The sequence below is a fragment of the Chaetodon trifascialis genome, chromosome 24 (assembly GCF_039877785.1).
Source record: "Chaetodon trifascialis isolate fChaTrf1 chromosome 24, fChaTrf1.hap1, whole genome shotgun sequence".
Classification (NCBI taxonomy): domain Eukaryota; kingdom Metazoa; phylum Chordata; class Actinopteri; order Chaetodontiformes; family Chaetodontidae; genus Chaetodon; species Chaetodon trifascialis.
In genome coordinates this window covers 13437860-13451304 of record NC_092079.1, presented here as the reverse complement: position 1 = coordinate 13451304, position 13445 = coordinate 13437860, and the positions used below count along the sequence as shown (strand labels likewise).

Below are 13445 nucleotides of genomic sequence, written 5' to 3'. Positions count from 1 at the left end.
CCGGACAATGCTGGCATGTAAAAAATATGTGATCACATGACCAATTCTGTCCCTCCGGAGCTTCCATGCTGCACTTGCTGGATTGTGCATGTAGGAAAACATCACAGAATCCACCTAAAGAATCGCTCCTTTGCTGATGGTCCAGTTTCATCCCTGAGCTCTGCACTGAATCACACTCTGAAGTCACATCCTGTGAGTTCATGCACCCTCGGCCCTCCAAACATGGCTGCCATTACCCCACAACGCTCATCATTGCCGTATGTCGTCAAAAAGCTCCAGTGGTGAGTATTTGTATCTGATGACCTCTAACCCGACAGCACAGAGGAAACACGTGCTGCGTATCTGCAGGCTGAACCTCCCCTCATATGTCTCGACGTTGATCTGCAGACACTGACACCACAGACAGTCTTGAGAGACATGATCTGGACAGGAAGCCATAATAATGACACAAGCTTGCAGCCTAAAACACCGTCTTCCTGTTTGGTCTCTCTGTTTGTACCTCTGCAGCCAAACAAACGGCGGACATGTCTGAAAGCTAGCGGTCAGGTGTGAACGCGCCGTCAATGGCGCGCTCATCCCGCTTCACTGGCAAGAGCAAATGCAGCCCCTGGGCGGGTTGTTGCCATGGAAATCCACAGCAGAGGCTGTGTTTGTCTCTGCCAGCGAGTGACAGAAACATAATGGACTCTGTGGAAAACCAGCCGGTACCTGCAGATCACATGTAACACCGATAAGAGCAGAACGCTCGGAGAATGAGCCACGCTGATATGTGGCTGTTTTCTCTGCTCTCCAACAATGGAGGCGGCCATCTGAGCGAGGCTGCGGCCACGCCGGCGGCGCTGCGAGGTGAACGTTAACATGCTGATGTTCAGCAGGTGTGATGTTGACCAAGTTTATCGTCTTAGCTTAGCACAGTATGTGAGCATGCTAAGCGTTGCTACTTAACACTGAATGCAAAGTACTAGTACTGCTAATATTAGCTTATCGATGTGTCTTTTGCATCCATCCACGCCTCCCCTGTTGACTTTGTTGCACCGTCACTTGGTGCTCTGAACTGACTCGCATTTCCACCCATGAACCCGCGGCGCTAACATGGCCGCAAACATCGAGTTCATCGTTTACGACAGGCAGAGGCAACACAACCCCACAGTGCTGCAGCCTGCCAACGGCTCTTCAGCAGCGGCACCTGTGCACTCAGCAAGCATCTGATCATACGGCCGGTCTCAAAGACATGTCTTCAGTGGGGACAAAAGGCTGCAGGAGACAGATGGTCAAATTTGTCTAAACACAGACAACAGAGCAGAATGTGCTGAGTTCATAATCTCCTGAGAATCCCAAGCACAGCACCGGGACAGGTTTAATGACGAGCGCCTGGCGGAGAAACAGGCTCCGTGAGGATAACAAGCATCTGACGGCCGGCACCAGGAAGTGACTCAGCAGCAGCTGTTGCCATGGGTTACCAGGCAGGACACCCATGGGACTTCAACAGGCTTGCTGCTGACACATCTGAGCCCACCGCCACCCCTCCCTCCGCAGCGACTCCACCCCATCTGCTGCTCCACCTTAAATCCTCCATCACTTTCTCAGGGAGCCCTGACGGAGGCCTGCGTGGAGCCGTGCAGAGGGGAGGCAGGGGGAGAAACGGGAGACGGGGGGTGTTAATCCCATCTGAGCGAGGACCTGCGAGGCTTTGGCCTAGTCCTCCTGCGCTAACCCACTAACCTGCACATCCACCCCTCCTCCTCCTCCTCCTCCACGCAGATTAATGCCTTATTAAGAGCAACTGACTTAACATCAATCCACTTACACTAACGCGAGATTTGGGGACTATTACGTGGCCTGCGATCAATCTTCCCATCGGCCTGGGAGGAAACAGCAGAGAAGATAATGCTTTGTCTCTGCTCCGTAAACACGGTGTTCATCCACCTCCAAGACACGGGCTAAACACTGGAACACAGGTGCACCTGACTGGCTTAGAAATGTCGATTTATGCGATGACACTCCTGAGAGGGGTTTCCTCCCTCAAAGCTCCGTCCAGTCAATCAAACAAAAGCAGGCACCATCACATACAGCACCTACTGCAACGCATGCCGTTTACAGGAAATGTCAGCGATGTCATGCTAATGACATTAAGGCTTTGTAGGCGGTGGCTAATTTAGGACCAAGGCAGTTTAGGACGAACGGCTGAGTAAATCTCCCGCTGAGGCGACACCCTGTACTCTGGGTCAGGGCACATAAGACAGCGCTCACCAACGCATCAGGGCAGATAAAAGATGGAACAGAACAGGGTACCACACACACACACACACACACACACACACACACACACTCCTCCAGTATCATGCATTCACATTGCATTAAAAAATCCTCACTGCCTTCAGCTGTGTTGAGCAATGATCCTCGCTCCTCAGTCGGCAGGGTCTACTTCCTGGATTGCAGGACTATTCTGCTGCAGGGCTCGAGTTCCTCTGCAATAATCACTGACCATAACCTCTAGAAGGAAACACCTTCGTCACAGGTGGTCTAACGAGCTGCTTTCCTTTCCCTGCCACTCCACACACACACGCACACACACGCACACACACACGGATACAAACTTCATCTCCTGTGCTGGCAAATCCCTGCAGGCCTCGCTGGAGAAGTTTAAGCCTTTCAACAGTGCACAGCCTCATCCCTTAAGTAACGCTAAAGGATTGTTTGGCATCTGAGAGTGCGAGAGTGTGAGAAGTGGGTTAGAATAAGACCAATGTTCAGGAAACGTTTACGAGTGTGTGTAGATCTGAAGACTGTGATGAAGGTGCAGCAGTGTGGGTGATGAAGGTGTGTCTGAAGAAGCAGCCGCAGCAGTTCTTTAGTAACAAATTCTTTTTTATTACAACATTTCACGGTTTTCCATTTCTCGTAATGGTTTGTGGCAGAGTGACATGACTGCTGGAAATCCAAAGAATTTTTGATCTACGGTCGAGAGCGAACACATGGAATCGATTACCAGATTTTTTTTTTCTTTTCCTCATTGGAGATCATTCAAAGACAGATTGCGACACAAAAGCTATCCCGAATCACTCGTTACAATTAACCGTAAATAAGGTCCATTTGAGCATCTCCCACATCTGGATGGAATCCGTTACACTTTTTTATCTTTGTGTACATACAAAAGAAAAAACAATGTGACAGACAACAGTATCAATTTTTGGGGCATTTACATTTTGGCCAGCATACAAACAAAGTTGTGCATTTCCGAAAATTAGAAGACGAAAAATAAACAATAAAAAAAAGCTTGACGCCTCAGCTTTGGCGCAAAAGCAGCCACACAGGAAGTTGGGTGTCGGTGGCGAGGCGATGATGAGCTTCCTGGGACGCGGGCCACGCCCTCGTCCCGTCGCTGCTGCACACAGATGTTGGTGGTTAAAGGTCGAAGAAGAGACGTGCACCTTCTGCAGCACCCCCCTGCCCCCCCACCTCAGACAGATTCATCCCCCCTGACAGAACGACGAGCATGAAGGTGGTTAAGGTGGCGCTTGTTGAGGGGACGGGGGCCGGCCGCCCTGGCGAAGGCGTCATCCGTCCGCAGGCTGTGCAGCTTGGTTATTGTTGTCGTTTCATATTTTCGGTTACAAGGTTATACAGCTAAAAGAAGTGACTGAAAACAAGGCAATGCGGGAGGAGGGGGGAGGGTGTACAGTGCATGACGGGAGGAAGGAGCTTCACGACGTGACCGCCTTCTCCTGTTCGATGGCTGCGGGGGGAAGAGAGGAGGAGAGGTGAGATTCCCACTCAGGAGCTGGGCAGTGAATGCAGCACAGTCAAAGCAGGAGGACTTGGAGCCTTACTTTCTTTTGTGGGCAGGGGATTCTTCTCCTGCGTCTCTGTCTTCTTCAGCTTGGACTTGTCGAAGCTGGTCACCTCTGAAATGTCGGGCTTGTCGCTCATTGTTGCAGATCTGGAGGATCGGAGAGGAAGAAGACAGTTTAGTTCCAGCGAAAAGGATAAAGGACAGGTGTTTGGCACCTATAAGCCTCTGCAGGAAATACATAGATCTAATGTACACATGATTTTATTATATTCTTTTTAAAAAAAAAGGCATAAATCACCAGAGCACGTGGTCAGGCGAAGGGCGTTGCCTAAATCTCAGTGGCCAAAAATCGGCTGTTCAGTTTTAACTACATGCGCAACCGCAGACTGCTTCGCCCTGTAATGCGCGTGGCCGGGTCCGCCTTCTTTTGTTCGCCCGCGGCTCTGCCCAGCGTGATTTGACTGCCATCCATCCCGTTATCCAACACACAGCCCGGGATGCTGCACACAGGGGACGGCTGCTCCAGACAATGAAGCCAGTCCGAGGCGTTCAGGGCATTTACATAACAAAAGGAGTTCCCATGCTGGGCAGAGCCGGAGGAAAAATGTGGAAAAAAGGAGAAAGCGCGCATGCTTGTGTGTAAATGCTCTTAAAAAAGGAATAAGAATAAAAATTGTTTATTCTAAAGGGAAAATACTGAGGTCCACGCAGGGGCTTCCCACGCAGACGCTGTGCAACATCCGCTAATTCACTGGTCACGTACTTCTCCCCTTGGGGTGCAATCTGAAGGAACCACCGCCCAGATCGGCATTGTGCACCTTCCTCTTGCTCTCCGAATCCACGTTCACCTCCACAATGTCAGAATACGCTCACATACCCAGCGGGCGTGTTCGCAGCCCGAAAACGCGCCGTAGACGCGTTCAAGCATCATTTTCTCATCGCGACCGGGCGCATGCAGCTCGCCCGCAGACGCCAACAAAGGAAGCGGACTCACATGCGTGAATGTGTGCGCTGAAGACAAAGACATAGCACAGAAACCTGCCCTGCTGTCATATCACACCCTGATCTGAGTTATTAAAATGCAAAAACAGACTACTTTCGCCTAAAAACAGCGTCATCTCATCTTTTGCGCCTCTTTTCTATTTGGCACATTTTCCCCGCACACTCCTCACATTAAGCTCAGTTTCTTCTAGCTGCAGATGATGAAGCTCAAACAGCAGAAATTCTGAGTTGAATGGGGTCTTACCGAAGAGTCGGCTGGCGGCTGGAAGATCTCTGGTCAGTGCGTTGCAGCAGTAGTGGCGCTTCTTTGCGCAAGCATTAGTTATAGTCAGAAATATGCTAATGACATGACATCACCAGCTCCCATCCTGCGTATCCCCCTGCTGGAGAGACACAAACCTCCATCCTCAATCTGAGACCAAAGCCCTGAGAGGAGCCTCATATCAGCCATCAGCGCCACAGTGAAACATGGAAATCAAAGTGTTTATGTGCGCGCGGCAGGGAGGCCACGCGGAGCTGAGAGCGACGTCTCTCTGATCGGGATGACGTCAGCGTGGCCTTCCTGCACGTCTGCCCACAGAAATAACTGTTTGGTGAAAAGACACGTTTATTCAGCTGCGTTTCATGTCAGACATGTCACCTCGACGGCTCATTATCGCTCATGACTGCGACCCGCTGTGGATGCTCATTCGTGTGGAAATGTCGCCCCCTGGCGGCCGTTTAAGGTTCACCACCTCAACGTCTCAGCACATGAACTTTCTACTGTCACGTGTTCAGATTCACATTCAAGATGATTTGTCCAACTACTGAGGACTTATTATTATTATTATTACACAGTTGGAATTCACCATCATTTGCCTTTAAGTGCAAAACGCTGAATCCCTGCTGGCTTGGGTGTGGCGTAGCTGACTGTGACCTTTGACCTCAGATGAGTCACACTGCTGATTCATGAATGCAGGATTTATTCAGACTCTTTGAGCCTCGAACAGCTATTCAAATGAAACCACGTGAGAGGTTCAGAGGCCACACCAACACTCCTGTTTTATGAGCTTAATGGAAAATTTGAAACCGGGAACTGAGTGTAAAGCAGAAGTGAAGTGATTCTAAATTTATTAGTGATGTTTCCTTATTGAGTTGCAGGAAGAGGTGAGGAGCACAGACGAGCCGGAGCCTCTGTAAGCCATTGTCAAAGCTTTATTGTCAAAGAAACAGCTTGAAGTGTTACATATAATAAAAAAAATTAAATCGCATCAGTCCAACTTTTTTTTCATTTTTACTTTTTTAAATCCACCGACAGGCAGACGGCGAGACCTGCCTCAGAGCAGCTAAAGTGACCGTCACAGCTGTGATTACGGTGAAGTCCTGACACTGTGTTCAAGCTTTGGGCTCAGTCTGTTTTCGTGACCTTTTGGAACATGGGCTCAGCGCCCTCTAACCTCACACTCGATCCTCAACAGACCCGTCAGACAGTCGGGAAGGTCGTCGCTATGCTTCCTAGCACTGATGCTGCTCGTGTCTGCGGTCACATCCACACATTCTCCGCTCATGGTGCAACTTTGAAAGCGCCGCCTGCCGCCTGATGATGGCGCTACGCAAAAACTATCTCAAGCAACACAGCATTAGCTTAAGGGTTAGGCTCTGCTATTTCAATGCTTTCAGCAGCTGTTAAGGCAAACACTTGAGGGGGCAACGGCGTCGCTTTTCACATTTTTATTGCTAAGGGCCAAAATGTTTCATGACACAGTGGAATGCCTCGTTTAAAGTGGGATCAATACGTGGTACAAATAAAACATCGTGTTACAGAACGGACCCTCTGCATGAAGTGGAGGCCGGCCTTGGCTGCTCGAGGTCGGCGAGCGGGAAACAAGAGAAAAGAGTAAACAGAACGAGAGAAATGCTCATAAATACAAACTTGGTCTTCAGAGATGGAGGGGACACTTTGTCTTTGTCTCCTCGGTGAAAAGGTCGAGGACGATGTGTGGGCGTGACCTTAAACAGTCACAAGGGGTCGGCCAAAAACCATCAGGCCTTGTGGAGCCTTTCTGGAGGTGTACAGCCTGACGGCGGCGAGGAGAGGGCCAGGGGTGGGGTGGGGTGGGGTGGGGGGTCGCAGGGGTCGCCCTCTGTCTGCTTTACAAGGGCACGTGGCTGAAGAGGTAGGACACGGACTCGCCGTTGTGGGTTCTCCTGATCGCCTCCGCCAGGATCATGGAGATGTCAATGACCTGGAGGAAACGTGACATGTCAAACCAATAAAACCACTTTTCTTATTTCTATCGTGCACACCTGAAACCTGCATGACCCCCCGCCTGGAGGAGGAACCCCTCCTCTGCCGCTCTGAGAAAAGGCCATCTGACTTCCTGCGAGCTTAAACATGCTCTGCAAAAGCTACAACACACGACGCCGCTTCCCTTGCAGGAAGTGTGACTCGCCGTGTTTACCAGCCCGGATGAGTGATCAGGTCCAGATCCAGATCACACGTTAACACCAGACCTAAACGAGCGCGGCTGTTTGGGAACTGAGAACAAATGTGTCACAAATCTGAACTCAGGTCCGTGAACTGCTGTAACTTTTAACGAAACCATAAAGAGAGAACTGACGAAGCTGAACCTCTTCCTCTCTCTGCTCTCGTTATTACATTTGTAGTGAAAAGGTTGTGAGAAAGTCCTGAATCTGACATGCTAAATGTTAGAAATCTGGTGTTTTTCTGTCGTATTAAGGAGCATCCAAACACTGCGTGAGCTGTCGGCTCGATCACCTCTACAACTACGGGCTAGCTCCAGCTAGCTCCCCTCAGATGACCAGTGACGCAGTGTGTCGCCCACCTGTATTTTCGGGCACGCCTTCATCTTCTCCTCCTGTGGGATGGTGTTGGTCACCACCACGGCCTCAAACGGGGCGCTGTTGATGCGAGAGATGGCCGGACCGGAGAAAATGCCGTGTGTGAGGATGGCGTAGACCTTTACGGCGCCGGCGTCAATCAGCCTGAAAGCAGAGGCAACAACTGTCAACGCAGAATTCTTTCTACGTGTCTCAGCGACGTCTTCAGCAGATCACAGGTGCTGCAGTATCTCATTAAAGCATCAGGTCAACGTCGACATGCAGAAGTCTGACACATCTCAGTTCAGATGAGAGCTTAATTTCTACGATCCTCTCACAGACAATGACTCGAAGAACACTGACTTGTCGGCAGCGTGGCAGATGGTGCCACACGTGTCGGCCATGTCGTCCACCAGGATGGCCACGCGGTCCTTGACGTCGCCCACCAGCACCATGCGGTCTACTTCGTTGGCCTTCTTCCTCTCTTTGTGGATGAGGGCGAAGTCCACGTTCAGACGGTCTGCGATGGACGTCACGCTGGACGGAGAACGGGAAGACAGACACGTTAGACACTGACCAAACCTCTGACTTTTCGTCCAGCTTTTACTGTAACCCTATCGATGTGAAACCTGCAAATAAAACATCATCCAAAGACGTTTGTGCACATCAGCGAGGTCCCTGCAGTGGTACCGTTTGGCTCCGCCGGCATCTGGAGACACGATGATACAGTTTTTCCACTCTGGGATGTTTTCTCTGATCCACTGCAGGACAGCAGGCTCTGCGTAAAGGTTGTCTACAGCAATGTCGAAAAAGCCCTTAAAAAAAGACAAAAAGGATTCAATGAACAACGACAGCAGCTAATGGACTAAATTTCAGGTTTCAACAAAAGTCAGAAAAGAAACACACACACATAAATACAGAGATCAGCTGTCATCACTGGACGCAGACAGAGCCACCGGAGAGAAATACTAACTGTACTACATCAACTGTCACTCAGCGAGTCGTAGCACTGTCCATCGGTGCATCTGTTGAAGCTACGCTAAGCTAAGCTACGCTACGCTAAGCGACGCTGGCAGCTCAAACAGCCTGTTCTGGCTGTCTGTGAAGATGGGGACTCACAGGGACACGGTCTGGGTCTGAATGTCTTTACTCTGTTAGCATGTTAGCTCAAACAGGATGTCAAGCTGCTCAGTGGGCGTTTATCTGCTACATTTAGCTACACACAAAAACAGGGCTAACACTGAAATCACACCGCTTTGCTGCAAAACCCTGCGTACTGACCTGGATCTGTGAGGCATGGAGGTCCATGGTGATGATGTGGTCGGCACCTGCCACAGACAGCATGTTCGCCACCAGCTTGGCTGATATGGGTGCTCGACTCTGGGACAAGCATCAAGACACAGTCGCTTGAGGTAAGTCAAAATCATTACAGGTGAGCTTGTGCTGCATTTCAGAGTTGGCATGTTTGAAGCCAGCCTCTGTCGTCAGGCCGTGCAGCTGCGACCTTTTCATTATGGTCACTTTAAAAATCACGACCTTCCTGCAGCCACGGGCTCGTTCACTCAAGAACAGCTAACCGCGTGTGCACGTCCGACACGAGCAGCAGGGCTTGTTGACAAAACACTCGACTACCTGGAGACGGCGGTCGAGCTGCGTGCGAGCTCGCAGGAAACGGCGAGTGTGGACTGATTAGTGATCCATTTGAAACACGTTACGCAGTGCTGCTCGCTCACAGGGAGCTGGCGGGACCTGAGAGCAGTTTCAGCCTCATTTTTCACACAGAAACCCCACTTTGTGTGTTTAAGTGGGCTTAAATGTGCTTTGCATTTCCAAATACACAGTCCTGCAGGAAGTCTGCAGACGGCACATCTTCTGTCAGACGTGGACGAGTGTGTGCAGAGCTTTGACCCTCACATGTGACTTTAAAGGCAGCCTGAATACCTGCTGCGTGTGTTGCTTCATAGAGGAGCTGATTTGCTGCTGCAGCGACATCAACAACTGAGGCAACACAAGATAATGATTTACAAGATAAGCATGCTGCGTGAACCAGTTTCTCAGCCTGCTGCAAAGTCTGATGAGCCACTTTCTGATTCTTCTGAGAGCAACGAACGGCTCAAACTCCTCCACTGTGACAACTGTTTTTATTTTTTATTTTAACATTAATTTATTACAGCAGTGTTAGTTCAGATGCAAACCTGCTGTGCTGCAGGAGAAACACTTAGCAGGTCTTCCCAGTGTATAAACTTCAAATACATGAGTCGACTTATGCAGTTAAAGGAGATTTAGAGGAGATTTTCTATTATTTCTAAAGTGCAGAGAAAGGCTCCACGGGGTTTCCACAGCTCTGGTTCTGCATTAAATGAAATACTTATGAGACAACATGCTGTAATAATCACTTCCTGATTTATTCACCACAATAACAGGTCATAGCTGGAGGAGGCGTGGCTGACTTCAGTCTATGTCGAACGTGTTGTTGCAGTGTCTTTATACAGAGGTACCGGAGGTGCAGATGTAATGGGACGGGACAGTTTGACTATTAAACCACTGGGTTCATGAGTGATGGTCTGTGTGCGTCTACCTTGTCCTTCTTGTCCTGCCGGGCGTAGGGGAAGCAGGGGATGACGGCGGTGACGCGGGACGAGGAGGCGATCTTGCAGGCGTTGATCATGATTAGCAGCTCCATCAGGTTGTCATTTATTTCGCCGCAGCCGCTCTGCACGATGTACACATCCTCACCGCGCACGCTCTCCCCGATTTCCACACTGTTTGGACGACAGAAGGGAAACACGGCAGCTTTAGGAGTCAAACATTTCAGGCTGATGAGACAAGTTACTTTCAGACTTTGACCGTCTCATGCAGCAGCACGAACAATCCTTTCCAGGTTAAAGGGACAAACAGTTTATCATTAAGTTCCAATCATACGTTTATGAGCACCGAGCGCTGACTCTGTATGAAGTTATGCGTGACACAGCTGCCCTGAATGTTCAGAGACAAGTTCAGGCCGCGTCCCTTCACTCATGTGAGCACGTTTGGAAAAGAACTCGTACACACTAAGCCAGCAGGTACACACACTGTCACACACACTGAAGCCGGAGCCGGCAGCATGTGTGTGTGAAACATTCCTCAGCGGGACATGATCAGGTCCTCCCCCACCTCTGTCATGTGACCGCGGACATGAACAGTTGGAAAGGGCGAGCGTCTGTGCAGTCACAAGTTTCTTTTAAAGAGAGGCCAGCACTCAGAGATGAGCCAGAGTCCGTCTGCAGAGGAGGCGAATCACACGATTTAATGTGACAGCGAGCATCACCTTTCAGCCTCAAAATGCAAGATCTGGCATCATCAGCAATCGATACACCAACGTGTATCCCAGAAAAAAAAACGTGATGTCTGATGCTGAGATTTCACTCCCAGAGATCCACTCCCCGTGGTCGGTCCTTGACCCCCGCAAGTCGCCTGGCAAACCTGTGCCGGAGCTGTGAGAAGAGCTGTTATTAGTGCACCGTTCTCACCTCCCTGTTGGTCTGCGAGGATGAGAAAATAATCTTTGTTTTGCAACCTGTGTCGTCCAAACAGCTGCGTTCCCTAGAGAGAAACCTCAGCGCGGATAATCAGAGTTTTCCTGGGATTTCAGAGCTGTGGGTGGAAACATCGCCAGCAGAAAGGGTCTTACAGGGATAAAGGGGTCAGGACACCTTAACAGGCATCCAGCGTGTTTAATGGAGGAAAGCGCTGTGTTGGAATCACTCTTAAGGTCTCATGAAATGGACAGATTACACTAAACAACATGCGGTGCAGTGGATGCTTTTATCCAGAGTGCATTACAATAGAGAGTGTGCATGAGTGAGTGACCCCAGCGGAAACACATTACAGCAGCACACGGCTTAAATCGAAGAGAGTAACATGCACGTACAAATACACGCAAATACATGCTGAATGAGTTCAGGTCAACAAAGTCAAGGAAACAGGCGGGCATGAAGCCAAAGGGTCATCCTGCAGAGGGTTCACACAAGCTACAGGAGCTTCACTAAGTCTGTTTAAGGCCCAGGCAGAAAATCACACCGTACAGGTGGAAAAAGTCCTTTGTGATGCTAATATTAAAAGAGTTTAGCTGTTAGCTCCGCCTGTGATTCAACTAATGGTCAGCTTAGCTTTGGAAATTAGCACAAATGAACTGCATGTGATTTAAGCACTGGTGGGATAACCAGCTGGACAGGCATAATGTGAGCTGCCTATTAATAAAATCAAATAAAAAAATAACTTATTTAACTGGAGATGCGCTGCAAGTTATTCTCTTAGTTTAGAAACAACACTGGACATTTGATACCTCTATCTACAACAACTCAGAGCCAGTTATCGTTGGTTGTTAGCCAGCTAACGGAAATCCATGTTAAATGACAGTTAGATAGCCAGCATCCATTACCGGACACCATCTTCCCCAACATACTATGCTTCTTTTCGGTAAAACTGGACAATAGTAGTGCTTAAAACACAGTGTTTGACCGGGTGTACTAACACTTATTTTCATTTCCATCCACGGTTTTCAGTGCTATAGCTAGCTAACAATATCCGGCTAGCTTAGCTAGGTGAAGGCGTTAAGGTGTTACGTCAAATTCTGTCCACCCGCAGAAATCTGTCCTCACTTTGAAACTAGCAACTTTCCAGTTCACTTTTAACGAGCAGCCAGCTCTCTTCATACATGGGGTTAATCTGTATAGTTAAGACTAACAGAATCGGCTCAGGGGAACAGTTTGCAATCGCACCACGTAGTAAATTTGGCCCAACACTTTGAGCCTCCTCTCACATGTGAAACAGGCAACTTTAGCGTGGTTAGCATGATACGCAGCGCACGAAATGTGACGTTACGTAATTCCACCACTTCCCTTGTTCTGTCAGTCTGGTTCATTTTAAGTGCGACAAACCAGCCAGGTGTAACGACGAAAACCCCAACGAAAAGAGCGAAGGGCTGGCTAAGCTGTCCGATAAAGGACGTACTGATGTTAGCTTGCTATACGCTTGCTAGCCTGGTGTGTTTACATGTGGCTAGTTGGTCACGTGTGGACATTACAGCGCTGCCCGCTGAATAGTAAACTATTGTTAGCTTCAAGCTAACGCACCCACATGTGGCACCGAGGCTGGGGCAACATGAGCAGCTAAACCATGAAAAACACCCGCATCACGCTTTAAGTGTGCAGCTGTCAGGAGCCAGCAGGACAAGCAGCGTCGTATGAGCGCTAAAAATGTACTCGCCATGTCTCCTGGTTGCTGAATTTCTTCGTTATCACTTTCCCCAGCTCCAGTCCCAGCCGATCAGCCACCTTCTGGGACAAGTCGTGGTGAGAGCTCCCGCTAAAAAGCACGATGTTCGGCATGTCGGAGACCCCGCCGCGGCTCGCTCAACAACAACAGGAAAGAAAGAGGAGCGAAAAGGAAAAAGTCCGACTCGTCTCCCCGCTGGAGGGTGGTGAAAATGGGAAAATGAGTCGCTAATGCTGCAGCCTTTGCATCGCAGTGGTGTGGCGGTGAGGGCTGTGCGCGGAGAGGAAATATCAGGTCAGTGTTTGCACGGTGAAGGAAGTGCCCTCCTCTCATTGGACAGCGGAGCAGTGCGCGGACACACGAGCACCGGCTGAGCTGCTGCTGTTTACCAAACACGCGCAGGCTCATTTCTAATATAACCGGACTATTAACTGTTTAAAATCCGCTTTTTAATTGTTTCCAGCTTCCTTTTTGCTGACTCTCTTTGTCTTTTGTGATAATGAAGTAAAAACCTTCAATTTGGACACTTTGTGAAACTAAACCAGCTGCGTAAATATTCCAACCTCTGCACAAT

At 49.5% G+C, this 13445-nt stretch overlaps 2 protein-coding genes across 2 annotated transcripts; both read right to left on the bottom strand.

Moving 5' to 3' along the window:
- Positions 1-2847: 2847 nt before the first annotated feature.
- On the bottom strand, positions 2848-5194 carry LOC139352041 (thymosin beta-12). The gene is made up of 3 exons (XM_070994067.1): positions 5040-5194; positions 3831-3940; positions 2848-3736 (listed from the first exon to the last, which is right to left on the bottom strand). The coding sequence occupies exons 2-3, from the start codon at positions 3928-3930 to the stop codon at positions 3705-3707; spliced, it is 132 nt and encodes a 43-aa protein (XP_070850168.1). The 5' UTR covers positions 3931-3940; positions 5040-5194; the 3' UTR covers positions 2848-3704.
- Positions 5195-5970: 776 nt separating this feature from the next.
- Positions 5971-13202, bottom strand: LOC139352031 (ribose-phosphate pyrophosphokinase 2). The gene is made up of 7 exons (XM_070994056.1): positions 12863-13202; positions 10194-10377; positions 8897-8995; positions 8306-8430; positions 7979-8152; positions 7621-7780; positions 5971-7020 (listed from the first exon to the last, which is right to left on the bottom strand). Exons 1-7 carry the CDS (start codon positions 12982-12984, stop codon positions 6928-6930), a joined length of 957 nt encoding a protein of 318 aa, XP_070850157.1. The 5' UTR covers positions 12985-13202; the 3' UTR covers positions 5971-6927.
- Positions 13203-13445: the final 243 nt, after the last annotated feature.

Coding starts and splice junctions, on each gene's coding strand:
- LOC139352041 (XM_070994067.1), bottom strand. CDS start 3,930: ATGAGCGACAAGCCCGACATTTCAGAGGTGACCAGCTTCGACAAGTCC. Junction 3,737..3,830: donor TCCCCTGCCCACAAAAGAAA/GTAAGGCTCCAA, acceptor TTCCCCCCGCAG/CCATCGAACAGGAGAAGGCG.
- LOC139352031 (XM_070994056.1), bottom strand. CDS start 12,984: ATGCCGAACATCGTGCTTTTTAGCGGGAGCTCTCACCACGACTTGTCC. Junction 8,153..8,305: donor GATGCCGGCGGAGCCAAACG/GTACCACTGCAG, acceptor TTCTCCGTCCAG/CGTGACGTCCATCGCAGACC. Junction 7,781..7,978: donor ATCTGCCACGCTGCCGACAA/GTCAGTGTTCTT, acceptor CTCTGCTTTCAG/GCTGATTGACGCCGGCGCCG.